Below are 26368 nucleotides of genomic sequence, written 5' to 3' on the forward strand. Positions count from 1 at the left end.
TTACTTTGTCATCTCCCAAACATTTTTTGAATTCCTGTCCAGAATCGGGCATCCTTCATTTCACGAAGCCCTCAAGACAGATGAAAACCGGGAAGCTGGGAGAAGTTAAGTAACTTAGTCCTGGCCACACAGGCACTGGATGGGGGAGCAGGGACTAGACTGGAGGCTGTATTGTAGGATAGCCCACACTGATTCCAGTGCGACCCGCTGATAGGAAACTTTCCTTCTCCGGGTCTTCCTGACTGGTCAGATGCTCTGAAGGTTTGACCCTGAAGGGAAGAAGGAAATGACCGACCGTCACAAGCCCTGTCGTTCTATATTTGTCCCCTTTCCAAGATTCTGATGAGGGCACGGGCCTTAGCAAGCGTCCTTGGTCCCTGCTCCTAACCCAAGAAAAGCGGGTGCGGAGCGGGGAGAAGGGACGTGAGCTCGCGGCGTTCGCCACAGAGCAGACGGTGCGTCCCTAGCCCGGGTGTGCGGGAGGGGGCTACGAAGTCCCGGGCCCGGAGCTCCAGTCCGTTTTTTCTTACGGATCGGGCAGGGGGGCCGGCCGGGGGTGGCGCCGGGGGATTCCCTCCCTCGTGCGAGCCGGGGACCGGCCCCTCTCCGGGCGCGGGGCGCAGAGCCCGGGCGGCGGACTGCGGGGCCCGCGCGGGCCGCCCCAGCACCAATGCGCCGGGCGGGGCGCTGGCGGCCGAGAAGGCATTGAGCAACCGGGCAGCGGGCGGAGCGCGGGGCCGACGGCAACGCGGGACCCAATAGCCGCGCCGTCGCCCCTCCGGGCTGCCCCGCCACGGCCGCTGCGCCAGGTGAGTCCCGCGGCCCGCGCGGTCTGCCCCGAGGTCCTGGGTCCCGGTCGGAGCGCAGCCGGAGCCAGGGAGGCAGGGCAGAACCCGACCCCATCCCTTCGTCCCGCATCAGCCCGGGACACCCCGCCCCGAGTCCCCAGCCGCGACATTCCCGCCCCAGCCGTGCCCCCACGCACCGCAGCGGCAACCCAGCTGTGACCCAACCCTGACCCACGCGACCCAGCCCCGCCTCAAGTCCCCAGCCCCAACCCAGTCCCCCCCCACCCAGCCTTGCCCACATCCCAGATGCAACCCAGCTGCGACCCAGCCCCATCTGGAGTCCCTAGCCTCGACCCACGCGACCCACGCACCCTAGCTGCGACCCAGCCCCGACCCACGCGACCTAGTCCGGTTCGTGTAAACTGGGTCCCTCCTCCCAGCCTGACGCAGTAGAAGGCCGATGCGCTGCACCGTGGCCTGGAGGGGAGAGGTGTGCTGCGGCCACCCAGGGACTTCAGGGTGGACAGGGCTCGGGAGACCCGATCTTGCCTTGCGCATTTGCGGTGCTCGTGGGGATGCTGGGGACATGGGGGGGGGGGCAGTGAATCCTCTTCTCTGGCACCTGTCAGGGCTTCACAGAGAGGGAGGGAGGGAGAGAGAGGGATAGAAAGGGAGGAGAGGGAGGTGGGGGAGAGACAGAGAGACAGAGAGACAGAGAGAATATGAGAGAATGAATGGACAGTGAGCGCTGCAGGGCTTCAAGCAGACGGAGCAGAGCTTCTCTCCCCGTTCTGGGTTTGGGGGCAACGGGGTGGGCACAGTCCCCGAGCCTGGCATGGCTCTGCGATGCCCACAGGTCCCACAGGCACGTACTCAGTTCCACCCCTGCCGAGAAATACTTTAGCTCTTTCTGGCATCCGATTCCTAGGCTGGGTGCTGATCCTAGAGATGGGAGTGTTGGCTAGTGAGAAACCATCGACATGGTTTACATTTTTGGGCCTGTATCTGACATCTGAAGGAATACCAATTCATCCTAACAACGTTGTGGCAGGCAAGGAGGTGAAAGTTCTTGCAGCCCCTGCTCAGGCTGAGTTTCCGCCCTCAGCTCCACCCACAGCAGCTGAGTCCCCTTCCTCACCCTGTAGGTTCTCCCCTCCTTGACCCATGTGACCACAGTTTGTGATCTCTGGCCATCTCAGCCTCTGGCCCCCAGATTCTTCACCCTGCACTGGCCCATCCCCAGAGCCGTGATGACCCAAACTCCTTAGCTCTCTCAAAAGCCAATCTCTCCGGGACATCCAGACACATAGTTCCCAGAGGCAAATTAGTTTTAAAATCCTTAACTCCACAGGGCTATGTTTCCCTGTAATCCAACCTTTCTCCTTCATTTGTGACGGAGTAAATGGAAGGGCTAGCCCCTGCAGGCGGAAGGAGATGTGGGATTCTGCCCCAGCCAGCAAGGTCGTTCTCACCCCACCAGCACCCGTGGCCTTCAACGCTGGTCATTGCTCTTTCCCACAGGGCGGTATGATGAGTTCTCCGAAGTGAACTTGTGAGCTATAGCAATTCAACGCCCGGAGTAAATCGGAAATGATGGTAGAAACGAGCAAGGGTGCTTAAATGTCCACCCTCTGCTTCTAGCTCCTCTCCCTGTCCTCCAGAGTGCCAGTGTCCCCTTGGGTGTCCAGGTGGGACCCAGAATGGCTGGAGGGAAAAGAAACCTCAGAGGCAGTAATCTGTGACCCTCAGGAGCTCGGTACCACAAACTGTCTGATCTAAGACCTGTCCTGTGTTTAAGTCGCTCCAGCAAAATGTCAGATAGTCTGGCAACATTGGGCCATTGTTCCCAGCCTGAGATTTGCTTCAGCTGTAGCATATGCCCCTTCACAGGGACGAAGGCTCAGCTCTTTACCCAGACTGCATTGCTCCTGTCTGTTGCTTGGACTCCCTGGTATGGATGAACTATTAGCTCCTTTGCTTGGTTTGAGATAAAGATACACCGTGCCCGAAAGTATTTGAGATTCCTTCCACTCCAGGGGGAAGCCAGAGCCCCCTATGCCGATGAAATTCACACCTGCCCCTCCTCTCCATGCCAAGCAAAGACAGGTTTCCTGGAGATCCCGTGGGGGTTGGGAAGACGCTCTCACTGGCAGGGACTTGGTGAGTGTGACAAGGGCAGGCCAGAGGGGAAGCTGGGAGGATGGGGAAGGAGTGGAGAGTAAGAAGGGTTAGGAGTTACCATTGGTTAGGCTGGTCAGTCCTTACCCGTGAAGTACCAGGTGCCCTTCTGTGTGCACCAAGAGTACAGAGACAGCTAGATCTTTTCTGACTGGTGGGCCCCACAGAATGAGGCCAAAGTCAAGATCCAGGCTTGACCCCAGACTTGAGTCAGTGTTCACAGGCACAAGGACTGGTGGGCTGGAACTGCCCAATCCTAGCACCCTATCTGACACAGGCTTTCCTGAGAGGTGACCTCTTCAGCACCAGAGTCACCAGAAAGATGCAAATGTGGCAATTGCATGCCAGGGTTCTGCATTTAGCATGCTACCCTGATGATTCAGGGAATGTTAAATTCCTTTATCCAGGGCCATATCGGCACACAATGAAACCTCATTCGTGAAAAATGTAACCACGTTAACTGAAACCCCACGATTGCCCACCCTGCTCTGAGCAACACTGTGGATACGCTCACCTAAGCCCTATCTAAACCAGACTCTTGCAGATGAGAAAATAGGTTCAAAGCTTCCAGGCCAGTAACCCAAAGTAACACAGCTAATTCACCCACAGGGCTGGCCTTGCAAACCTGGCAGCCTGACTCTGAAGTCTGTACCCCTGACCATCAGGGGCCACATCCAGCACGGAGACTCTGTTGGGGCTGGGGACTCTAGTTTGGGAAACTTGGCTGGATATCCATGGTTCTCAGGGCTGGGGTGTGCCGCAGGGGCTGGGAAGTTTTGGCACGGAGTACTAGGTGGGAGGTGGTGCACAGGCAATGGCAGCTGTGGGGCACCAGCGATGGTGGGGGCATCTCTGCGGGCTCCAGCTCCAGCACCAGGTGGGATCTATCAAGCTCACGTAAACACTTCTCACAGGCAGCTTAACCACTTGAGTGTGTCTGGCCTTCAAAGCCAGGGGGAGAGGCCGAGGAGGGAGGAGGGAGGTACCGAACTCCCTCAGGGGGTAATGATTTATCTCCCGTGCAGGTGGGCTCTGCTGGGGCCTCTTTGGGAGGCCAGGGGGTGGACTGGGCACAGAGGAGATGAAGGGGAGAGGCTAGGGGCCTGGAGGCTCTATGCTGAGTATCTCGGATTTCTCATTAGTAAGCCAAAACAACTCAGAACCAATCCCGGTTTCTTAGGTGAAGAGCCTGAGATTCAGGGAGGCCAAACGACCAGTCCAATGACAGCTAACCGGTGAACAGAGCCTCGTGGGGGAACAGGTCAAACGCTCACCCTGTGAGCCTAAAGTGGGTGTGCCGGTGTAATTTTTCTGCGGCAGGCGTGTGGGCGAGCCTGTTGTGAGTGCATGACCCTGTCAGTGGGACCGAAACTCTCACTCCTGCTCCTCCTTAACCCTGAAGCTCAGATGCCCAACTTCTCAGACACTGTGGCGGGCGGGGAGGGACGGGTGCCCCTGCCCCCATCACCCTGGCCGCTGGGTCCAGAGCCCAAGCTCTCTCGAGGCTGGGGGATTATTGCCATTCTCTGCGTCTCTAGCCAGGACGGGCAGTTGCTGCTGTTTATATCCCCTCACAAAAGCCAGGCCCGCCAGGCCTGCTGTGTCAGAGTTTCTGTGGCTGGGGGGGAACGCTCACTTCCTTTTCTCCCTCTAACCCCAGAGGGCCGTGCAGAGTCTGCCTGCTTGCTAGAGGCTGGTGCTCTAACTTCTGGACTGGGACAGGTGAAAGGCACATGGGTGACTCAGCATTGGGAAGAGAAAGCTGAGGAGTCACTCATGGGAGGACAAAGAGTTCCTTTACAATTGTCAGGCTATTCTAGCAGCATGAGGTCTGTAGGGTAGACCTAAAGAAGGACTTCCACTTAGAACTAGTCAGGACCAGGGCCAGCTGGTTCCTATTATTGAGAAATCACTAGGGATGCACAGGTTTAATTTGGGTAACCACTGTATTCCAGTTACTCAGGTAGCTGCTCCCAGTATTAGGATGCAGGACGCCTGGAGACAGAGGGATGAGATTTCTTCTCCAGAGATGCCTGGTAGGGGATGTGCAACAGTGTCCAGACTTCCTGAGTTCTACAGAGTCCAGGGCAGGGAAGGGAGGACATGTAAATTCGGGCTCTAGGGCACCATGGACTTAACCCTTCTCTCTCCTTACCCACAGGTCTGTCTTGAGGGTGGTTCTCTGCTGGCGTGAGAAGACTTCTCATGTGACCCTCTGAGGTGGCTTCAAGCAGGACAGGACCTCCCTTTGGACCGATGGAGAACCTGGCTCCATTCCCCCTCAGATCCCAGCTGAGGTTATGGTGGATCTGGCCTGCAGCCTGGGCCTGGGTCCCCTGCCACTGACCCAGCCTCAGAGCCTATAGCAAGAGACCACCCCTCCTGCAAGGGGCCCGGGGCTGGCCAGTGACTATGCGGCTTGGGCTGTGTGTGGTGGCCCTGGTTCTGAGCTGGACACACCTCGCTGTGGGCAGCCGGGGGATCAAGGGCAAGAGACAGAGGCGGAGTGAGTACCTCTGGGGCTGAGCTGCTGAGGGCCTTGGTGTGGGCGGGACTGGAGAGCCTCTAGTGGCTTTCTTCTATGACGGCTGTTTCATTTGTCCCTGCTTTGTAGCTCTGTGAATTATCGGGGAGGGGGGGGTGGTTTCATTTGTCGAGATGTACTGGTTTATCAACCCCTCATTACTGACCTTCTTTCCTCTTTTAGACTCTGCTTTCTGACTCAACACCTCCCTAGGAGGCCCTTTGACCCAACACCAGTTTTGCAGGGTATCCATGTCCATGCTTCCTAGGGGTGGGGAGAGGCCCTACCCTGCATGCCCTATCCCCCAATCCCAGGCTCAGACATTCAGGGCACCTCTCTGAACTGCAATCCTTTGGACAGAGGCTCTGCACACCTGGACAGTTAGCACCCAGCTTGCTTGATGACAGACAGGAACAGCACAGAAGAGAAGGGGAGGTGTGACTTTCTCCAGTAACTTAAAAATCAGGGCATGGGATTCCCCAAGCTAAAGCCAGCGCACCCTTCAAAGTGGCAATGACCTTACCATGTAAGGCACCCCTGTAAGATTTCTGAGCTTAAGAAAAGCCTATAGGGGCTGGGGATTTAGCTCAGTGGTAGAGTGCTTACCTAGGAAGCGCAAGGCCCTGGGTTCGGTCCCCAGCTCCGGAAAAAAAGAACCAAAAAAAAAGAAAAAAAAAAAAGAAAAGAAAAGCCTATACCCCCAGCTCAGGAAGCTGGACAAGGCTGCCATGACTCTGATGCCTAAGTTGGTCAGACTAGAGTGAGACACTCTGATTTATAAATCAAAACAGAAAGAACGAACGAATAAACAAATAAACAATCAGGACGGAGAGATGGCTCAGTAAGCATGTACTGCTCTTATAGAGGACCTGGCCTCAGTTTCCCAGCATCCATGAGGGGCAGCTCACAATCATCTGTAATTCCAGCAACAGGAGATGTGACACCTGAGTTGTGTGTGTGTGTGTGTGTGTGTGTGTGTGTGCGCACCTGAGCACACACAACACACTTATTAAATATCTATTACTAATATTTATAATATACATACAGATATTTATATAACTGATAAATATAAATTATATACTTACATAATATAATTACTTATTATTAAAAATAAATATTTTTATAAAGGAAAGGAAAAAATAGCAAATCCAGTTTTCTTTTATTTCTCTGTTTGTGTCCCTTCTGTTTATTTGAAACACAGTCTTGCTAGGTAGCCCTGTTTGGCCCAAAATTTCCTATGTAGGCCTCCAATTTGCAGTAATCCTCTTGCCTCAGTCCAATAGTCTCATAGTTTGCAGTTATTCCTCGTGGAGCTCAGTGAGCCCAGGGTCCGTTAAAACCGCTTGCTAAAATTCTAAGTTAACATGTTAGCCTCCTGGCCTGACCCAGGCATCCCTTACCCTCTGCTTAACAGCTGCAGTAATGGGGGCACTCTGTACTGGGAGTGGCCAGTGTATGCTAGTGACCCTGCCAGAGAGCTGGGTGGGGGCCTCTCCCTCCCAAGGCCTTGTCCCTCTTTCGACATCCCCCATCAAGGGCTGTCGTGCAGGCAGGAAGTCTTTCCGAAGTCTCGCCCAATTCCCCCTTGCTTCACTTTTCTCATGGGACTGATGCCCACAAGCCAGAGAAGGCTGAGAGAGGGCCAAGGCTCTCTCCACAGGAGCGACTCAGCCGGGAGAGGGAGGCTTGAGAGAATTGGTGAAGCTGGAAAAAACCCCAGCTTAAGAAATAATTAGGGAAGGTGAGGTTCCAACAGCAGCAGCGAGGCCTTCGAACTCCTCCCCATGCCTCTGTTGTGGCCAGTGTCTTGGACTCCATGGGCCAGATGTGGTTTAGTGATTTATAATCAGTCTCCTCCATTTCCGAAATGGGAAAACAGAGAGAGACATTGAGACAGAGAGAGGGGCCAGCCTCACTCATGTGGCAGGCATGGTGATCCTGTTCACCCACAGAGGGTCATCTGTCCACAGACTCAGGTGGACATCAGACCGGGGTTGAAGTCAGTAGAACGGACATAAAAGCACTGAAGTGGGATTTAGTAGAGCCGGCTTCTGTCTATGGCTGTCAAACACAGCAGTTTCAATATGCTTGATTTTGAAGTAGCCACATCAGTGCCTGGGCAGCCTGTATAGCAGCTTGTATTACTGACTGATGTCAGAGTCTAGGTCAGACAGGGCAAGAACTCAGTGCTGTGAGGGTCCCCAGGCATGACGGCGTGTGCCATCAGTTGGTCCTTGTTACATGGTGATCCTGAAACGCCTGTGAGGTGGCTATGTCACTGCATAAGAGCACAACCAGATGTCTGGGCGTGATGGATAGAGAGAGATATGGGTACACTGCTGGCTTAATGGTGGTACTGGGGGTTGGACCAGGACCTCAGGCATGCACACCCCAATTTTAGACATACATATAAATGTTATATGTATCTATGAAGTTAAAAATAGTACACTGTGTGCATGTGTGTGTATGTATGTGTGTGTGTATTCATGGTGGGCAGAGGATTCTTATGACACAACTTATGGATGTGGAGGTCAGCAGACAACTTTCAGGTGACAGTCCCTGCTTTCCCCCTTGTCTGAGACAGGATTGGGATCTCTTCGCCGCTCTAAGTGGGGCTAGCTGGCCTGTATTCTTCTCTTTCTGTTTCCCATTGGTGTGCTGGGACCATAGATGCTTTTGATATGGGTCCAGCTTTCACATGGATTCTGGGGAACCTGAAGTCAAGTGATCTGGCTTGTGCAACAAGCATTTCTGTCTGATGCGCCACCTCTCCAGCCTAGTCTTCGTTCTTTTCTTTTGTTCTTCCTCTTCCTCCTCCTCCTCCTCCTCTTCCTCCTCCTCCTCCTCCTCTTCCTCCTCCTCCTCCTCCTCCTTTTTTGGTTTTTGGTTCTTTGGAGACAGGATTTCTCTGTTTATCAGTCCAAGCTGTCCTGGAACTTACCATGTAGGCCAGACTGGCCTGCCGTAAACTCACACAGATCCACCTTTTCTTATTTTAAAGCAAACTTTGTAAAACATAAAGTTCCATTCAGACTTCAGTTCTCAAGGCCCATCAGACCGTTTTGCAATATGGTTTCTGGGTATCATGGGGGAAGGGAAGAGGAAGGCTCTGGCCCATGTGGAAGGGCATTGGGAGGGTCCAGTAGAGGAGGACACCTTGATGTACAGAGGAGCCTCTGCCCTTTGCCTGTCTGTCATCCTCTCCGGTGTGTCCGTCAACAACCACTGGTGAGAATCGAGCCTTTGGTGTTTTGAACCTAGAAGTGTCTGATGTTGAGGTCTGAGAGATAGTCTCCCCGCATGGAGTGAGAGAGTAAAAAAAAGAACCATTGAGGATCCCCTCCTTCCCTCTCTTTCGCCTCACCCACTCTCAGGTGGCGGCATCTCACAAATTCCTCTTCACACGCACCCTCTTTCCATCCAGGATACCTTTCCTCAGTTCCTGCTCCCATCTCCTTCCAGGACCCTCTACTCGGTCCTGCCCTGGTTGGGGGAAGCTCTCCTTCCCTCCCTGAGCCCCACACCTTGTCTCTGGTACTTGTATCCCTCCCATTGCCTGTGCTCCTGTCCCTCTCCCTTCATTTAGCTCCTTTCACTCCCAGGAAACTATACTGAAAACCAGGGATACAGTCATGGTGGCTCAAGTCCGTAATCGTAACTCTTGGGAGGTTGAGGCAGGAGTACTGTTGATAGTTGTGAGTGAAAGGTTAGCCTGGGCTACATAGTGAGCCTAACCTAGACTACATAGTTGCCCCTCCCACAGTGGACTCTGTCCCATAGGAAGCCAGCACCCATGAGAATAGAAGCCCCACTCACTGTGATGAAGCCCCAGACCATGGCACAGAGTCCAGGTTCCCTCGAGCTGCACCCAAACTGTGGAGTCCCTGCGGTGGAGAGGCACAGAGGCCTACTGGCTATGCTCTCTCTCCCCACCAAGATAAGGGATAAAGAGGGGTTGGGGATTTAGCTCAGTGGTAGAGCGCTTGCCTAGGAAGCGCAAGGCCCTGGGTTCGGTCCCCAGCTCCGAAAAAAAGAACAACAACAAAAAAAAAGATAAGGGATAAAGAGTCTGGACTTGCCTTCCCTTGAGCTGTGGCTGCTGATAGGCCACCAAGAGGCTTCCATGGGAGATTTGGGCTAGCCTTGGCAAGGCAGGAAGGGAGCATGTTGGCCTTTGTGAGATACAGTGAGGGTCTACACTGTAAAGATTTATTTATTATTTATTATATATAAATACACTGTAGCTGTCTTCAGGCACACCAGAAGAGGGCATCAGATCCCCATTACAGATGGTTGTGAGCCACCATGTGGTTGTTGGGTTTTGAACTTGGGACCTCTGGAAGAGCCGTCAATGCCTCTTAACCACTGAGCCATCTCTCCAGCCCTGAAGTGGTACTGTGCTTCCTCTTGAGTTGAACTCCCAAACGTCCTGGGCACCATGTGCACACAACAGACAGCCTCTATCCCAGAGAATCCAGGGTTAAACCCCATTCCCAAGATGAATCCATGTTGCCTTTTACTGCTTTCTTTCCTCCAGCCGAATCCTCCACCATCTCTTCATCCTCTACCCACCACCACGCCTCAGGCCTGTCTTACAGAATCCAGCTGTTCCAAGGCTGGAGTTCACCCACAAGCACTAACATGAGTCCCAAGGATTCTCTCATTGCCGTAGCTCACTTGAGTGCCTACCTGTGCCCAGCCCGGCTCTCCCCGCTCAGTGGGTGCTCACCGGCATCTATGCCAACATCACAACCTCGAGACCCCACAACACACACTGCCCCTCAGCTCTACATTAAATACTTCCACCTCTTGGGAGTCTCAATCCTTCCCTGGGCTTTCACTCAGAAATGAGACCAACTCCGCCCTCGCAAGCCCTTTCTAGTGGGAGGAGACATCTCAGTGGAAATGACAACATGAGGTTGTCAGGATTGATTCAAATGCTGGGGAGAGGAGACCACAGGAAAAGACCCCATCCAAACTGGCAGGGAGGTGATCAAGGAGAGCATCCTGGAGGAGAAAGAAGCCTTGCCTATGTGGCCAGAAAAGGGGTCTTGAGGATCTAGAGAGACGGCTCAGCAGTTAAGAGCACTGGCTGCCTTAGCAGAGGACCTGGGTTCCATTCTTAGCACCCATGTCAGTTCACAACTATTTGCAACTCAAGTTTCAGGAGACTCAACTCTCTCCTCTGGCCTCCTCCAGCACCGTGGGTGAATATGGTACACAGACATATGTGCAGGCCCAACATCCATACAGAACTTTAAAAAAGATACTATGTACCTGGGAAGCAAAAGGTTCCAGAGCAGAGGCAGTGGCTGGTAAATGGGAAAGGCTGGTGTCCTTTCCAGCCCCTCCCTGCCTCCCCTGAGCCTGAGAAGCCTCCTTAGATAAGCCTGCAGCTCTGGGCTCAATCGCCACCCTAGAGTAGCAGGGAGTGGGGATCTGATCCCTCTCCTCACCTGTGGGACAAAGCCTTGTTGAACTCCAGGGCACTCAGCACCTTAGGGCCTTTGCACAGGCCATTCCTCCTGTGAGGCACGAGTGTCCTTTCTCCCCTAGCCACTGGCTCAGAGAGTGAGTGCTCTGTGTCACTGTTCTGTAACTCTCTGTCCCAGGGTCAATCCTGCTTCCCTACAGCTGGCTAGACCTTTGTCACCATGCCCTAGCATTCAGCTCCCAGCAGTCCTGGGAACACCGTTAGCTGTGCAGTGAATGCCCCACCCCCACCCCCACCCCAGGAAAGAGCTTCTGCTTCTCCTGTGCTTTTTTCTTTTTCTTTTTCTTTTTCTTTTCCTTTTCCTTTTTCTTTTTCTTTTTCTTTTTCTCTTTGAAACAGTCTCAAATAGCCCAGGCTGCTGAGAAAGACCTTATATTGCTGATCCTCCTGCCTCCACCTCTCTAGGGTTGGGATTGCAGACTTGCACAATCACACCGGATTGATCTAATTCTGGGGACAGAACCCAGGCTCATGCTGTGCTAGGGAGCCTCTCAACCCACTGAGCTACAGCTCTAACCCCTCCCCTTTGTATCCTCTATGCATCCCCCAAACACGCATCATCTTCCTTGGGTCCTCCATTCAAGGTCATATTCCCATGTGTGAGCCAGTTCTACCTCCGTGGAGCCCCCTCCCACAGTTGTGTGGTACCGTCCCTGCCACTCTTGAGTCTCTCTAAGCTGTTAGGGGTGAGGGGAACCTTGGTAAACAGTCCTTGGGTCACCAAGCTGACACCTTCCCATCACTGAGTCCCCTCATCTGAGCTTCTGAACCCTCAAGGGCCTAAGAGCCTTCATGATGGCTTCTGGACCCTCCTCTGACCCAGGGTCTGTATCCTGACTCTCCCAGGCTCTTCAGGTCTCCACTCCATCAGTTTCTCTGCCTCTGAGTGCCTCTGAGTCTTGGCATACCAACCTTCCCACCGCACACTTCCCTTTCTTCCCTCCCCCATGTCTGAGACAAGGCTCACCCTGTCCCTGGAGATGGGGCTCAGGTTAGTCTTCCTGAGTGCGCACTGCTCTTCCCTTGCTTCCTGAAGCCTTCTCTACTTCCTCCCCAGCTCCTTTGTTACTGTTGTTTTCTTTTGTTTTGTATGTTTGGTTGGTTAATTTTTCAAGACAGGGTTTCTTGGTGTAGCCCTGGCTGTCCTAGAACTCCCTCTGTAGACCAGGCTGGCCACAAGTCCAGAGATCCTCCTGCCTCTGCCTCCTGAGTGCTAGGATTAAAGGCATATACCACCATCTCGACCCCCACCTACCCCCCAACCCCGGGATTTCCTACCTTTTAACTTGGTTCCTCTCTCTCTCTTCCAGCTTGCACCTCCCCAAGATCCCTCCCCTACCTCTTTCTACACCCCTCTCTCTCTGCTTCTTTGTGGAGGACAGGAGCTCCTGGGGCATCAGCTGGTCCTACTATCTGCTGCTCCAGAGTCACTCTTCCGAAAACAACAGTATTATTTTTTTTCGTTTTCTTTTTTTCGGAGCTGGGGACCGAACCCAGGGCCCTGCGCTTGCTAGGCAAGCGCTCTACCACTGAGCCAAATCCCCAACCCACAGTATTATTTTTTATGTTACTCCATTCCTTTTGTGCCTCCCGTACTGAAGCCAGTCGGGCTACCAACTAAACCTGCTCCTGGTTCTTTACTTGTCATTCAAGCATTCGACTTGTTGGTACCTCCCTCTCCCGGTGAGTACTCTCTCTTCTCATGGCTCCTATGATACAGGATGCTTTCAGAATCCTTCCCCATCTCTCAGTTTGCATTCAGCAAGGCTAATCTCTTCCTTTTCTGTTCATGACCTTCCTGATGCTACAACGCTGTAATACACGGGTTCCTCCTGTTGTGAGGCCTCCCCCAACCCTAAGGTTATATTGTTGCTACTTCATTACTAATTTTGCTACTGTTATGAATCGTAATGTGAATATCTGCTATGCAGAGTATCTGTTCTGCCACCATGAGGTGGAGAGCTGGTGCTGTAACCCCCTTGCCGTTGACATGCCTGCTTGGCTTTGTGTGTGTATGTGGGAATGGGTTGTTTTGTTGGTGTTTGGGTTTCTTTGAGGCAGGGTTTCATGTAGCCTAGCTGAGGTTAGCTTAGAACTTGCTGTATAGCCAAAAACTGGCCTTGAATTCCAGATCCTCCTGCCTCTACCTTCCAAGTACTGAGATTATAGTCCTGCAATACTTCGCCTTGGCTGGCTGTTGCCACAGTCAATCTACTGATAAACTGTGTCTCTTGAGCTCCAGCCCCATAGGCCCCACTGCCTGGTGGTCCCCTTTCCTTGTGTCTCACTGGGACTGCCCACTCAGCATGACAAAACTCTCAATCCCGTTCTTCTCCTGGGATTTCTGACCCAGTGAAGAGTCAGTGATTACCCTGATATATAAGTTCATTGTCTCGAAGTCACCTTAACTTGTGTATTTCCCTTTATACCACAGCCCAACACCTGGTATTGGGGATCTGCCCCCTGCAGATCTCAGCTCTGTTTGCCTCTTTCCTGGCTCTCAGTCCTGCTCTGTCTCACCGATTTTTGAAGCTGGTTCTCACTAAGTGTCCTATGCCAGCCTCAGACTTGCAAATCCTCTTCCCTTGGCTTCCAGAGAGGTGTGTGATACCTCTGCCATCCTTTCTGGAGGGGTTTGGCCTGAGTAGCTTTCAGCTTTCTCCTCTGCCACTTCGCCAGCCCCTTGTCCACTGCACTGGGGGGGGGGGCTGCTCACATGGAGGCCTAACTATGGCTCCTGTCAGCCTTCCTTGCTGCCTTTGAACTAGTGTCTCTGTGCCTCCTGTAGAGTTGAGGTTCTTCTTGATCTGGCCTTGCTTCTCTTTCAGCTTCTGATGTTACCAGTCTCTGTTCTCCCTAAGATTGTCCTATGTTGACTCTGGGTGTGCCACACTTCCATAGCCAATACCAACGTCAATAGGGAAGAATGTAGTGGCTGGTTCAGTGGCATTGAACACTGGGACTCTGAGGCCTATTCGAATCTGTTTGTTTGTTTGCTTGCTTGAGACAGGGTTTCTCTGTGCAGCCATGGCTGTCTTGGAACTCTCTCTGTAGACCAGGCTGGCCTCCACCTCAGAGATCTGCCTGCCCCTGCCCTGAGTGCTGAGACTAAAGGTGTTCGCCATCACCTCCTGACACCAATCTGTCTTAACAGAGTGGTTAAGCAGAGAGACTGAATATTGCAATCTTGCTCTTAAGAGCTAAGTCTCATTGTGCAGTCCCAGAGCCCTGGTACTTGGGAGGTTGAGGCAGGAGGCTTAAAAAGTGCAAGGCAAACCCGGACTATAGAGCAAGTTCAAGGCTAATCTGAACAACTTAACGAGCTCCTATCTCAAAGTAAAAAGATTGAAGACGTGGCTCAGTGGTAACAGGCTTACCCAGCACCTGAAGGCTGTGCATCATTCTTCAGGGCTGAAAGCAAAAACAAAAGAAAAATAGGACCAAAACCAAAGCTATAGGAGGGACACTTGGGACCACCTCAGTCATTGAGGCTGAGGCAAAAACAGAGTGATCATTCAGCTCTGAAACAAACTGAGTCAAGTGTTGGTGACTCACAAAGCCTTCCATGAAATGGAAACAGTCCCTAAACTCTACACTCTTGGCACACAGCTAAGCAAAGCCCTAAAGACTCCACAGAGCTGCCGTGTAGCTGCCCCTGCAGTGAGCAGACGGGGGGGGGGGGCACCGCTGACTCCATGCAAACAAGTTTCACATTGAAGAAGCCACTGAGCCGTGCCCTTGGTTTCCACACTCCCTTCAATGGCCTCTATTTGCCTCTAGTATGCTGTGTTCCCTATGCCTGGAACACGTACCAGCTGAGGCATCATGGTCCAATAATTTAAAATCTTCATCGCCTCTGTAAAAAGGACAGTGGCTACGCACAGTGGGATGGGTCTGGTGGTTCACATCTGTCATCCCAGCACTCGGAAGGCAGAGGTGGAGAATATTTCAAGGAAGCCTAGGCTACGGGACATAGCAGTTCTGGACTAACTTGGGCTACAGTGTGAGATCTCCCTCGATCTCAAAAGGGAAAGAAAGCTGGGGAAGTAGCTTGGTTTGTTAAGGGCTTCCCTAGCATGTGCAAAGCACATTTCTAGGGCCTCATAAAGTTGGATGTGGTGGCACAAGCCCGTCTTCCCAGTACTCGGGAAGTAGGAGCTGGAGATCAAGACTAGTCTTGGCCACATAGCTTAAGAGGAGCCTGTGGCCAATTTTGGGGCCATCCTGGGCTACATAGTGAACCTTTGCTCAAAATACAAACAAAACACTGGGAATGGTGGGGCACACCTTTAATTCTAGCACTTGGGAAGCAGAGGTAGATGGATCTCTATGAGTTCAAGGCCAGCCTGCTCTACTCTAGGAGTAGTAGTCATAAAGCTGAAAGTACAAATGGTCGGGGCAGGATGGCTCAGTGGCTTGCTCTGCCAGCATGAGGGCTCAAGGTTGAATCCGCAGGGCCCACGAAAACAAAAACCAGGCCCGGCTGTGCATACCTGTAACACCGTCAGTGTGGGACAGAGACAGGCAGCTCGTGAGCACTCACTGGTCATTGAGCTTAGCCAAAATGTCCAGCCTCAGGGCAAGTGAGAGACCCTGTCTCAAGGCCATGGAGCAGGGAGTGATGGAGGAAGTCAGGGTCCTTCTCTGGCCTCCATGTGCACGCGTGTGGAGGTGTGTACCTGCACACTCACATGCACGCAGCCTACTACACACAGAACAAATAGACAAGCAATACTTCTGAGATTCGCTTTGAGCGCTGGTTCCAGGTCTCATAGGCATCAGTAACCTTTCTCTCGCATCCTCCTGTTAGCATCTAGAAGAGTCCTGTGCAAAGGTCTCTCTAAAGGAAACACTGCCCACGGAACTGAAGTTCCTTAGTGTGATACTGAGAGAAGATACCTTATCTCCCACCATTCCCTCCCCCGAATTATCTGCATGCCCCTCTCTGGTCTTGTTCCTTCCAGTACCCTTAATTCTACTCTCTAAAAGACATATTTCTACTGGTCCTTGAAGAAGAGACTCTCCCCGTTTAAGAGTCCTTTTTCTCCTCTTTCCTCCTCTCCTTTCTCCTTCCATTCCCTCCTCTCTCTCTCTCTCTCTCTCTCTCTCTCTCTCTCTCTCCCTCTCTCTTTTTTCTTTTCTCCTTTTTTAAAAAGACAATACCTTTTTTTATTACCCTAGTCTGACCTCCAACTCATAATCCTCCTGCCTCGTCTATCAGAATGCTGGGATTCCATGCGTAAGCCACTATGCCAGCCTTCTCCAGACCCTTGAGTCCAGTGCTGCTGACTGGGGGCTCACATATAGCATTCACATATAGAGGGGTGTCCACCCCATGGAAGGCCAGCCTGTCTGCAGAGAAGCTTGACTTACTTGATGCCTGACCCCTGGCTTTATCGTGTGGCACGTGGAAGATGATGGGTGAGTGCGGGCTGAACAGTTAACGAAGGCTCAGAATGAGAGCTGAGACTCAGCACTGCTATGGAAGGTCATGCTGCCTTCACAGACAGCCCCAAACCGGGATGTCTTAGCCTTAGTGTCACAGACCTTTTAGACCACACCATTTGTTTCGTCCAGGGTTGGTCCACACACTGGAGAATGCTCGATGGCTTCTCTAGTTCTGTTTTGTTTTCAAGACAGGATTTCTCCACGTAGCCCCAGCTGTCCTGGAACTTGCTCTGTAGACCAGGCTGGCCTCAAACTCAGAGATCCACCTGCTTCTGGCTCCTGAGGGCTAGCTAGGATCAAAGGTGTGTGTTACCACTGCCTGGCTATCAAGGGCTTCTATTTCTACTCTCTTGGCCCCAATGGCAACTCGCTTCTCTGGTTGTAATGATCAAAAGAGTCCATAGGGACTGGGTAGATGGCTCAGCCGTTAAGAGCACGTGTTGCTCTTGCAGAAGACTGGCATTCAGTTCCCAGCACCCACATGGTGGTTCACCACAGTCTGCAGCCCTCCGAGCCTCCAGGTATACACATGGTGCACATGTATACATGCAGGCAACACACACACATAAAGTAAAAAATAAATCTTTTTAAAAACATCCCTAGGGTTGGAGATGTAACTCCATACTCTGCTTACCTTGCTTGAACAAGGCCCTGGCTTTGGTCTGTAAACCCCCTAGACCAGATGTAGTGCTATCCGCTTGGGATCCCAGTACCCAGGAAGTGAAGGCAGGAGGACAGAGGTTCAATGTCATCTGACTATAAGAGACCCAGTTTTTAAGAAAGAAACAGAAAAGGTTGGTCAAATGTTTCCTAGGAAGTAAAGCCCCTCAAGTTGAGACTATTAGTCTAGGCATGGATTATTCCAATCGTCTTTCAGTCTTTCTCCTTGGATCATTTAATCCAGGGTGGCTCTTGATCTTAAAACTTTACCAGCAATTGAGAAGCTACATTGGGCACCTTAGGCTGAAGTTTCCTCCTCTTGGAGAGAGACGGGGTAAGTTAAAGGGACATATAGATTTTCATCTCTGGGGATAAAGAACAAGCTCAGGATGTGCTGGGGCCAGGAAGTTAGGGTACCAGATCTAGACATCTACGCCACCTAGTTAGGGGTTCTGGGCCTGCGCCTGAAGGCAGCCTTGCACAGAGCTGTTCACGTAGGTCTTCCTTCTGAGATTCACATTCCCTTTGTGCAACAAAGCCCCAAAAGGATCATGACCCATCCTTGTGGGAGCCCAGCAATATGGGGTGTACTCTACAGATACCTTTTCATCCTTTCTCTACCCTGTAGTCAGTGCTGAGGGGAGCCAATCTTGTGCCAAGGGCTGTGAGCTCTGTTCAGAAGTCAACGGTTGCCTCAAATGCTCGCCCAAGCTCTTCATTCTGCTGGAGAGGAACGACATCCGCCAGGTGGGCGTCTGCCTGCCGTCCTGCCCGCCTGGATACTTTGATGCCCGCAACCCCGACATGAACAAATGCATCAGTGAGTGTGTGGGGCTGGGGGCTGGAGAGGCCCCGGATCCTGGAGGATTGTGCTTTGGCCAGTGAGAAGTGTTGAGCAGGCACCGGAAAGAGGGGTGCGGCTCTTGATTCACATATACAACTGCCAGGTGGACATCTTTCTAGATACTCCACCTATAATCCCACAGTGCACACACCAGAAGTCCATCCTTCTCTCTCCATATCTGCCCCTACTTCTATTCCCACAGGTCACTCGGAGTGTTAAATTGATCTGTCAAGCCAGAGACCCAGAAACTAATCTCTCACTGTGCTGACCAACCCTCCCCCCATTGTCATATCTAGGCTCCCAGCACCTGTCACCTATACCATTTCCACAGACTGTCCATCTGTCTCCCATCCCGCCCTCTGCACTGCAACCACCATGATGCTTCGGAGACCCACAGCCTTGCTGGTGCATACCCCTGCTGCTAGTTACCCCATGTCAGCTCTACCCTGGCTCCAGAGAAGCCCCAGTCTGGCCATTCTGCTCTCTCTTTTTTTTTTCTTTTTTCTTTTTTCTTTTTTTCCGGGGCTGGGGATCAAACCCAGGGCCTTGCGCTTGCTAGGCAAGCGCTCTACCACTGAGCTAAATCCCCAACCCCCCATTCTGCTCTCTTACAACTCCTCTTGGCTTCTGGCTCTGCCTTTTCACCCTAGCCACAGTCCCGTGTGTTGTAAGGCACATGCTATCCTGTCTCCATCCCATCTCTGTGACATTCTGGGGGACATCCAGTGAACAGTCCATGTAAGCCATGCCAGTGTTTCCTCCCTTGAACTACAGAAGTCATTTCCAGATCTCCCTTTGGAGGGAGGCTGGGTAGAAGGGACCACAGGTTCTTAGAGCTGATAGCTTAGAGGCGATGGGGGGGGAAATGCCTGGTGATGGCTAAGCCATCGGAGTTCTGATCTCAGCTTGGCTACTAGCTCATGGTATGACCTTGAGTGACTCTCAGCCCCCTGACTGCTCTCATCTTTAAGTTGGAAGAGCTAGTCCCCCCACCCCCACTCTGGTTGTTGGGAGACACACCTATAAACCTCTTGGTGTCTGGCACTCAATAAATGGTAGCTACTATTGCATCTAAGCATCTTGGGCAAGGCGGGCGGGGTGGTGGTGGTGAGAGGCAGAAGGAAGAAGAAGGGAAGCAAAGTTGAAATTAAGCCACTGAGGTACAGAAGGAGGCAGGTGGGTAGCTCCGTAAGGGGAGGTGGGCCCTGGGAGTTGCCCTATTGATCTTCGAGACACCGGGGGAAGAAGGGATTCGTGGCTGTGTCAGAGTCTGGTTAGACTGGCAGCGGGGCTTCAGGTGCCAGAGACTGGGAGGAACCCAGTACCGCCCAGTCCGGAAGGGGAGATGATGGAAGGCCTGTCTGTTCCCAGCCAAACCCCATTCTGCCCACCTCCCGCAAAGGGGGGAGCTGGCAAGGAGAGGTAGGGAGGGACCCTGGAACTTGGATTTGCACGGGGAGAGGAATTTGCCCTGGGATTGTGCCCACTTGTCTGAGTATACTGTTTCTGCTCTGGGCAGGAGGAGACCCAGTACTGGGGTGCTGTGGGTGCCATGCAATGTGGGAAGGGGTGCCACACTGGTACTGCCTGGGGGTTCATTCTCCCATTCGGTCCCGTTCTTTTTAGGGGGGAGCTCTGGGAAGCTGAAACACTCCTGTCTGTCTCTACCAAGTCCAGAGGGCCCCCTCCTCCCCTGAAAACTTTGGACCTCATATTGAGTCCCAGGATCTGAGAGTGTTTGGGTTCTGGTTGGCTGTTGCTGGCAAGAGTCCCAGCCAGTACTCGGGAGTGGCTACTTGGGTATCTCTCCACTTTGAAAGATTCCTCTGTAGGAATCCCAACCTAGAGCAAGATCCTGACCTCTTTGAACGGGAGTAAGTGTGGGCTTTGGGATTACAGATAAAAAGAATGTGCCTATCGTGGCCTAGGCCAGACTGTATTCTATTCCTGTCCCCAGAATGCAAGATTGAGCACTGTGAGGCCTGCTTCAGCCACAACTTCTGCACCAAGTGTCAGGAGGGCTTGTACTTACACAAGGGCCGCTGCTATCCAGCCTGTCCCGAGGGTTCCACAGCAGCCAACAGCACCATGGAGTGCGGCAGTCCTGGTAAGGCTGGAGGCGGAGGGCCCAGAACCCAGAGCAGAGAGTCTGATAGAAGTCTGGCCACTGAGTGAAGGCGGGAGGGGAGGAAGACAAGGATCACCTTCTGGAACAACCTTTTGGTGTTTTTTGTTTTGTTTTGTTTTCCTGTGGTTCTCTTCTTCTGGGCTAAAGAGCTCAGACCTGACGTGAGGTCTGAACTGAGGGTGGGTTCGTGAGTGTGGATTCCCTGGGTCACTCAGGGGCAGGCGGGGTAACCCCTTTGCCTCTTGCTTCTCTCCCTCTTACCTCACCTCCTGTCAGCACAATGTGAAATGAGCGAGTGGTCACCGTGGGGCCCCTGCTCCAAGAAGAGGAAGCTGTGTGGTTTCCGGAAGGGATCGGAAGAGCGGACACGCAGGGTGCTCCATGCTCCTGGAGGAGACCAAACCAACTGCTCAGACACCAAAGAGACCCGGAAGTGTACCGTGCGCAGGACGCCCTGCCCTGAGGGTGAGCTGCAGGCTTCTGCATCCTGGGAACCAGTTACATCTATGTCCCATGCTGTGCAAGCTGGGAGCATATCTTGGCTGAGAACAGTGGGATGCTGTGTGGCAGGAATTAGTAATGTCTGAAGGCATGATCCATGTAGCTGTCCCATTTCTTCAGGGTGTACATTTTAGAAGGGTCCTCGGAGAGCAGAGAGGGGAGGCTAAGCCCCAGAAACTTGGACCCATTTAGACAAGGCCACAGAGCCTGCAGTTGGCAACAAGGTAGATACTGCCCACTTTGCCCAGTCTCAGAGGTGGCTGATGAATGGCAGGGAGTGGGGGCTGTCGCATTGGTCCTGAACAGCCAGGAAATGCTCTAGGGTCTTTGGGGTTCAGGGGCTGAGGAGAAGGAGGGTGTCTGGTGTACACTGGGAATGGGATAGAGGTAAATCTTTAGGGATTGTTTCTTAGACTTGTGCTGTGCTGTAAGGTCCCCTGAAGAAGCTGCAGTGTGAGGAAGCATTGAGGTGACTTCCTGTTGCTTTTCCACCCCATTTCCTTGCCATGGCCTTCTGAGGACCCTTGGGCATCCAGAGTGTGTGCGTCCTTTGCTGATTTTCCTCCACTATCCAATTGTTGCAGGGCAGAAGAGGAAGAAGGCGAGCCAGGGCCGGAGGGAGAATGCCAATAGGCACCCGACCAGGAAGAACAGCAAGGAGCCAGGCTCCAACTCTCGGAGACACAAAGGCCAGCAGCAGCCACAGCCAGGGACAGCAGGGCCACTCACATCAGTAGGCCCCACCTAGGCACAGTGACCAGTCTCCAGTTACGTGTGGAAGAATCCAGTGCTGTGAGAACTTTCCAGAACTGGAGCATCTGGGAAAGAAAGTCCACACATACCCCATTCACCCACCCATCCATCTATCCATGCATCCATGCACACATATGGCCACATCTGAAAACTTCCACACACGCGCGCACACACACACACACACACACACACACACACACACACACACACACACACACACACTCTTGAGGTCACAGAAGATATTTCCATTCTGTGGCCCAGCTGTATATTCAGCCTAGGATGCTCTTAGAAGGCGTAACTGAGAGAACCTTTCCCAGCACCTGAAGCTAAACTTCAATGCGTGGAACCTTCTGGAGGAACTTCTGGGACAGCATCTGCCAGATGGACGGCAGATTGGAACCAAAACTGGAGCAGCTGCCGAGGGGAAGAATGCTCTCCCTGTCCTGAGAGGCACTCCCAGCTTCGAGACTTGATTGTTGGAGAATCATTACACATCCGGGGTGCACGTCACGGCTGACCTGACTTGGAAACTGCGTAAAGGTTTATTTCAAATTAAAAAGAGAGAAACAAACCCCAGCACTCCATTCATTTTCAGGGTGTGAGGTTTGGTGTATACCCATGGGAGAAAGGAGGGGCAGGGCCTGATTTTAAAAACTCCCTTGGGGTTGGGGATTTAGCTCAGCGGTAGAGCGCTTGCCTAGTGAGCGCAAGGCCCTGGGTTTGGTCCCCAGCTCTGAAAAAAAAAAAGAAAAAAGAAAAAAGAAAAAGAAAAAAAAAAAACACAAAACTCCCTAATAGCCTCTGACAGGAACAAAACTTTAGGCAAACCTGAAAGGCGGTCACTGGGTCCTCTGCATTTTTTAAAAAAGATTTTAAAACATTGATATGAATGTATGTGTGCCTGTGTGAGTTTATGTGTATCACTTGTATGCAGGTGCCCAACAGAAGCCAAAGTTACAGGAGTTTCTGACCTACTGATGTTGGAACTGGGAACCGAACCCAGGTCCTCAGCAAAAGCAGCAAGTGTTCCTAATCACTGAACCATCCCTCCAGCCCCATCTGTATGTAAATCAGAATGTGGTCTGTGGACCAGCCGGGACCTTGTGGACAAGGAGGTTGTTGGGAAAGAGACTCAGGTGCTATTCTAGACCTAGTGTACCACACAGTGTGTGTGTTAACCAGGCTCCAGCTAGTGGGCAACACATCCTAGTCAAGATGCACTCCCGTACTACCGCTGTACCTCAGACGTCCAGGCCAGCTTGGTGGGAGAGCTTCCATCTGGCAGGTTAGGGTCTGCATACCCAAGGGTACCCCTAGTGAGGAGGGACCGAGCAGGCTCTGACCACTGTCAGGTTGTCCACTGTCGGACTCTTGGGGAGTGTCCAGCGAAGGTGCTGTTGTGGCTGCAATGATGTCGTGTGGCATTCTGGTATCTGCTGACATCAGTGCAGGCTAGGCTCTGGACTCAGTGGTTGGTTTCTACAGACAGCAGGACTCAGCATGCTCTCACAGAGCTCAGAGCATGATGGGAGAGACAGATGTTCATCCAGTGAAGGTCCGAACAAGACTCCAAGTGCAAACAGAGGGAGGCAAGGGCAGGCAGATTCTGGTACATACATGGAGCTTGTAAAAGTGAAAAAACAAAGCAAAAAAGGGCAAGCAACAAACCAGCAACACCCTGATGAAACAAAAATCGAACTTCGTTCTCCCAGGGTGGCTTCTCAGCTCAGGAGATTTGAGATCAGCTCTAAAGAACAAGAAAAAGGATTTAAGATAAATAGTAAAGTCTTGTGCTAGCAAAGCAAGAGGGCTCAGGCAGTGAAAGAGCTTGTCGCTAAGCCAGATGACCTGGGTAGGATGGGAGACTCACATGGTGGAAGGAGAGAAGTGACTCTTTTTTTTTTTTTTTTTTTTTTTTTTTTGTTCTTTTTTTCGGAGCTGGGGACCGAACCCAGGGCCTTGCGATTCCTAGGTAAGCGCTCTACCACTGAGCTAAATCCCCAGCCCCGAGAAGTGACTCTTTAAAAGCTGTCCTCTGACCTCCATATGCTTGAGGAGACATGGACACACACACACACACACACACACACACACACACACACACACCATCCACAGTGAGTAAATAATCTAATTTTTTTTAAATCTTCAATTTTTTAAAAGAAGGGTAAAGTCCTTAAAGGTAAGGAAGACAGAACAACATTTAGTTAAGAAGTCAGCCACCTGGGGCTGTGGGTCAACCATTGATCACACACCTGCTGTGCTTATGGTCACAAAAGTAATACTCAGAACTACAAAAGGAAACAAACAAGTCTAAGTCAAGCCCATCACGGTGTTCACACCCGAAATCCCAGCACTTGGGAGTCAGGCAGGAGGATAGAGAGTTCAAGGCCACCCTGAACGACATAGGAATGAGTGCAGGTTGGGCTGCCTGAGACCTTGTCTCAAACAAGGCAAGCTAGGGGCTGGGATGATAAGTTAACAGTTAAAGATGTATGCTGCTCTAATAAAGACCCTGAGTTCGGTTCCTTGTATCTAAGTCTGGTGGCCCACAACTGCACATAACTCCCTCTCTAGGGGGAGCTGACACACTTTTCTGACTTCTTCAGGCGTCTAAACACAGGTACACACACACACACACACACACACACACACACACACACACACACAGACACCTTTTAAAAGCAAGCCATCAAACTAAAAAAAGTACGTGAGATATCAGTGAGATATCACAAAACACATCTTGCCTTTGGGTCTCTGGCCAGGGTTCTAGAGGGAGCTGCGTAGAAGGCTGTCAGCCAGGCAGCTCCCAGGGTAGCTTTGAATTCTGGGTGGCCTGTTTTCCAGAAGCACTGGCTGCCGCTGCCTGTACATCGGTGTTCTGGGTTCATTCCTGGCTGTGAAGGAGGCATTGATCCATCATGGCCAGGAGGGTGTGGCAGAGCAGGGCTGTTCGTTCAGGGGTTCCAGGAAACAGTGTCTGCACCAGGGAAAGGCAGTTTTAGAGCAGTATGTCCGGCAGAAATCTGTGAGCCACATCGGAAGTGTCTAGTAGCCACTGCGTACCTAGCCCAGTATCTGTTACCTAAGCAAATATAGGCAAAATACTGTCTTTTCAGTATGTCACCAACATAAAGAATTAGAGAAATCATTCACATTTTAACTAGTTCTGTGTGTATTTTTGCACATACAGTATATCATTCAGATGCTAAGATTTTTGTCAGAAAGTTAAGTTGTATTTATAGACTTCATAAAAGTCAAGATTGATGAAAGAAAGAGGTTCGCATGCTCACGTTTTCTTTTTCTTTTCCTTCTTTGAATCTCTAAAAATTAAATTGAATAGTTTTGTTTTGAATTTCATCAACCAGCACTAAAACTTCAATTTCTTTTCAGTTGCCAGTGCCCATATTTGAAGTGCTCAATGGTCACATTGCCAGTGTCATTGCCGTGGACAAGACAGCTCTGGTTTTGTCATTCTTGTCGTCGCTGTTTTAGGCAAATTCTTTCTCTACATAGCCGTAGCTGTCCTGAAATTCACTGTGTAGACCAGGTTGGCCTCGAACTCACAGAGCTCTGCTTCTGCTTCCTGTGTGCTGGGATTAAAGGCGTACACCACCATACCTGGCATCAACGACACAGTTTCACACAGAGGGGGACAGTATAATCAGATGCCCTGTGGCAGAAAGGATGTTGGTGTTCAAGGAGCCAGAATCCCAGAGAGCTGGAAGGCAAAGAGTACAAGTGAAGAGAAGCGATTCTGGAAAGATTCTCCAGAGCTGGGCTTCCATCCCCAAGCCCCAGTCACAAGTGAGAGACTGTGTGTCTGCACTTGCATTTTGTGTGTGACTGGAGAGGCTCAGGAGCTGTTGCGGTTATCCAGGAAGGGGGTGGGGGTGGGGGTTGGAAATGGAGAGAAATGAGCAAAGTCAAAGGCATTTGGAGAATAAAGCGTTTGGTGATGCACTGGATACAGGGAGGTGGGGGAGGGGAGTACAGAGAGTGGTGTCAGTGTCTGACTCAAACACCCGGACCCACATGGCGCAGTTCGCCGAGAAGGAAGCCTGTGAGGAAGACCAGTGTTAAAGCCAGCAGGAGGAGGAATGTCCATCTGGTTCTGAAGTGGGAACAGACACCACCTAACCAAAGCACAGGTCCTGTGGGGTTCTGACTAGAGAAGATCACCGGGTGTGTGCAGGTTTGGAAGAGGCTAAGGAAAAGTGGAATACAGGGTGAAGAGGGGGCTTGGGCCCGGCTCCGAGGCTCTGAAGATCAGAGTGTGGAGGACCCTTTGACAAAGGAGCTGGAAAAGGGAAGGCAGAAGGAAACGCAGAGGGATAGCAATTTTCAGAACTAGCAAAGAGGGAGAACTGAGAGGAACCAGCTACAGGGAGACCGAGAAAAAATATATTTGGGGATGTTCAGGGATTTGAACACCGCTGACTTCCTTAGCCAGGGCTGTTTGAGGAGCAGGAGGAAGGAATCCATTCCTTCAGGATCTTCAACTAGCAAAAAGGGAGGGATTAATATATATATTAATTATATATATCACAGGGATGTGAAATGGCTCCAGAAAGACCTTTTGCTTATTTTTGAGACAGAGTCTCACTATATAAACCTTACTCATATAGGGACTCGCTATGTATACAGACCACAATGACAATGACTGACCTGGAACTCACAGAGATCTGTCTGTCTCTGCTTTCTGAGTGCTGGGATTAAAGGTGCATACTACCATCCCTGGTCTTTTTTTTTTTTTAATGGAAAAGACTAGAACATATTTAAAACCTTCTGCAAGAGTTCAGGGAAGGAGAGAATGGCTAATGGGTTTGGGAGAGAGGTGTCTTCTGGATTAGCAGAGGGAAATACAGGTACGAGGAAGTTCTCAAACAAGGAAGCTAGGACCCAGGTCTGTGCTCCTGCTTCCTGGCAAGTGTCACTTTACCCAGACCTGCCATCCCTTTCCTGCTTGTGCTGATCGGGAGCCTGGCTTGGCATGGCTGGTGCCAGGCTGCCCACAGTAAGCTAGAGCTTCTCCCTTTGCCTCCTTTCCCGT

General features: G+C 51.7%; 1 protein-coding gene across 4 annotated transcripts; it reads left to right on the forward strand.

The window, feature by feature from the left end:
• Positions 1–439: 439 nt before the first annotated feature.
• Positions 440–21889, forward strand: Rspo1 (R-spondin 1). 4 transcript variants are annotated; one of them, XM_063287752.1, is made up of 6 exons: positions 440–455; positions 5128–5472; positions 17721–17912; positions 19894–20043; positions 20341–20529; positions 21150–21889. In XM_063287752.1, exons 2-6 carry the CDS (start codon positions 5379–5381, stop codon positions 21311–21313), a joined length of 789 nt encoding a protein of 262 aa, XP_063143822.1. In that variant the 5' UTR covers positions 440–455; positions 5128–5378; the 3' UTR covers positions 21314–21889. The 4 variants fall into 4 exon arrangements, with proteins under 4 accessions (XP_063143822.1, NP_001101450.1, XP_008762241.1 ...); NM_001107980.1 differs by lacking the exon at positions 440–455 and adding an exon at positions 568–672 and having other exon boundaries at positions 21150–21873; XM_008764019.4 differs by lacking the exon at positions 440–455 and adding an exon at positions 573–809.
• Positions 21890–26368: the final 4479 nt, after the last annotated feature.

This window comes from Rattus norvegicus, chromosome 5, assembly GCF_036323735.1.
Source record: "Rattus norvegicus strain BN/NHsdMcwi chromosome 5, GRCr8, whole genome shotgun sequence".
NCBI lineage: Eukaryota > Metazoa > Chordata > Mammalia > Rodentia > Muridae > Rattus > Rattus norvegicus.

What these genes read in the sequence shown, in the direction of transcription:
- Rspo1 (XM_063287752.1), top strand. Translation starts at nt 5,379, where the DNA reads ATGCGGCTTGGGCTGTGTGTGGTGGCCCTGGTTCTGAGCTGGACACAC. An exon ending in CATGGAGTGCGGCAGTCCTG is followed by an intron (nt 20,044 to 20,340) that starts GTAAGGCTGGAG and finishes ACCTCCTGTCAG; the next exon opens with CACAATGTGAAATGAGCGAG. An exon ending in CAGGACGCCCTGCCCTGAGG is followed by an intron (nt 20,530 to 21,149) that starts GTGAGCTGCAGG and finishes CAATTGTTGCAG; the next exon opens with GGCAGAAGAGGAAGAAGGCG.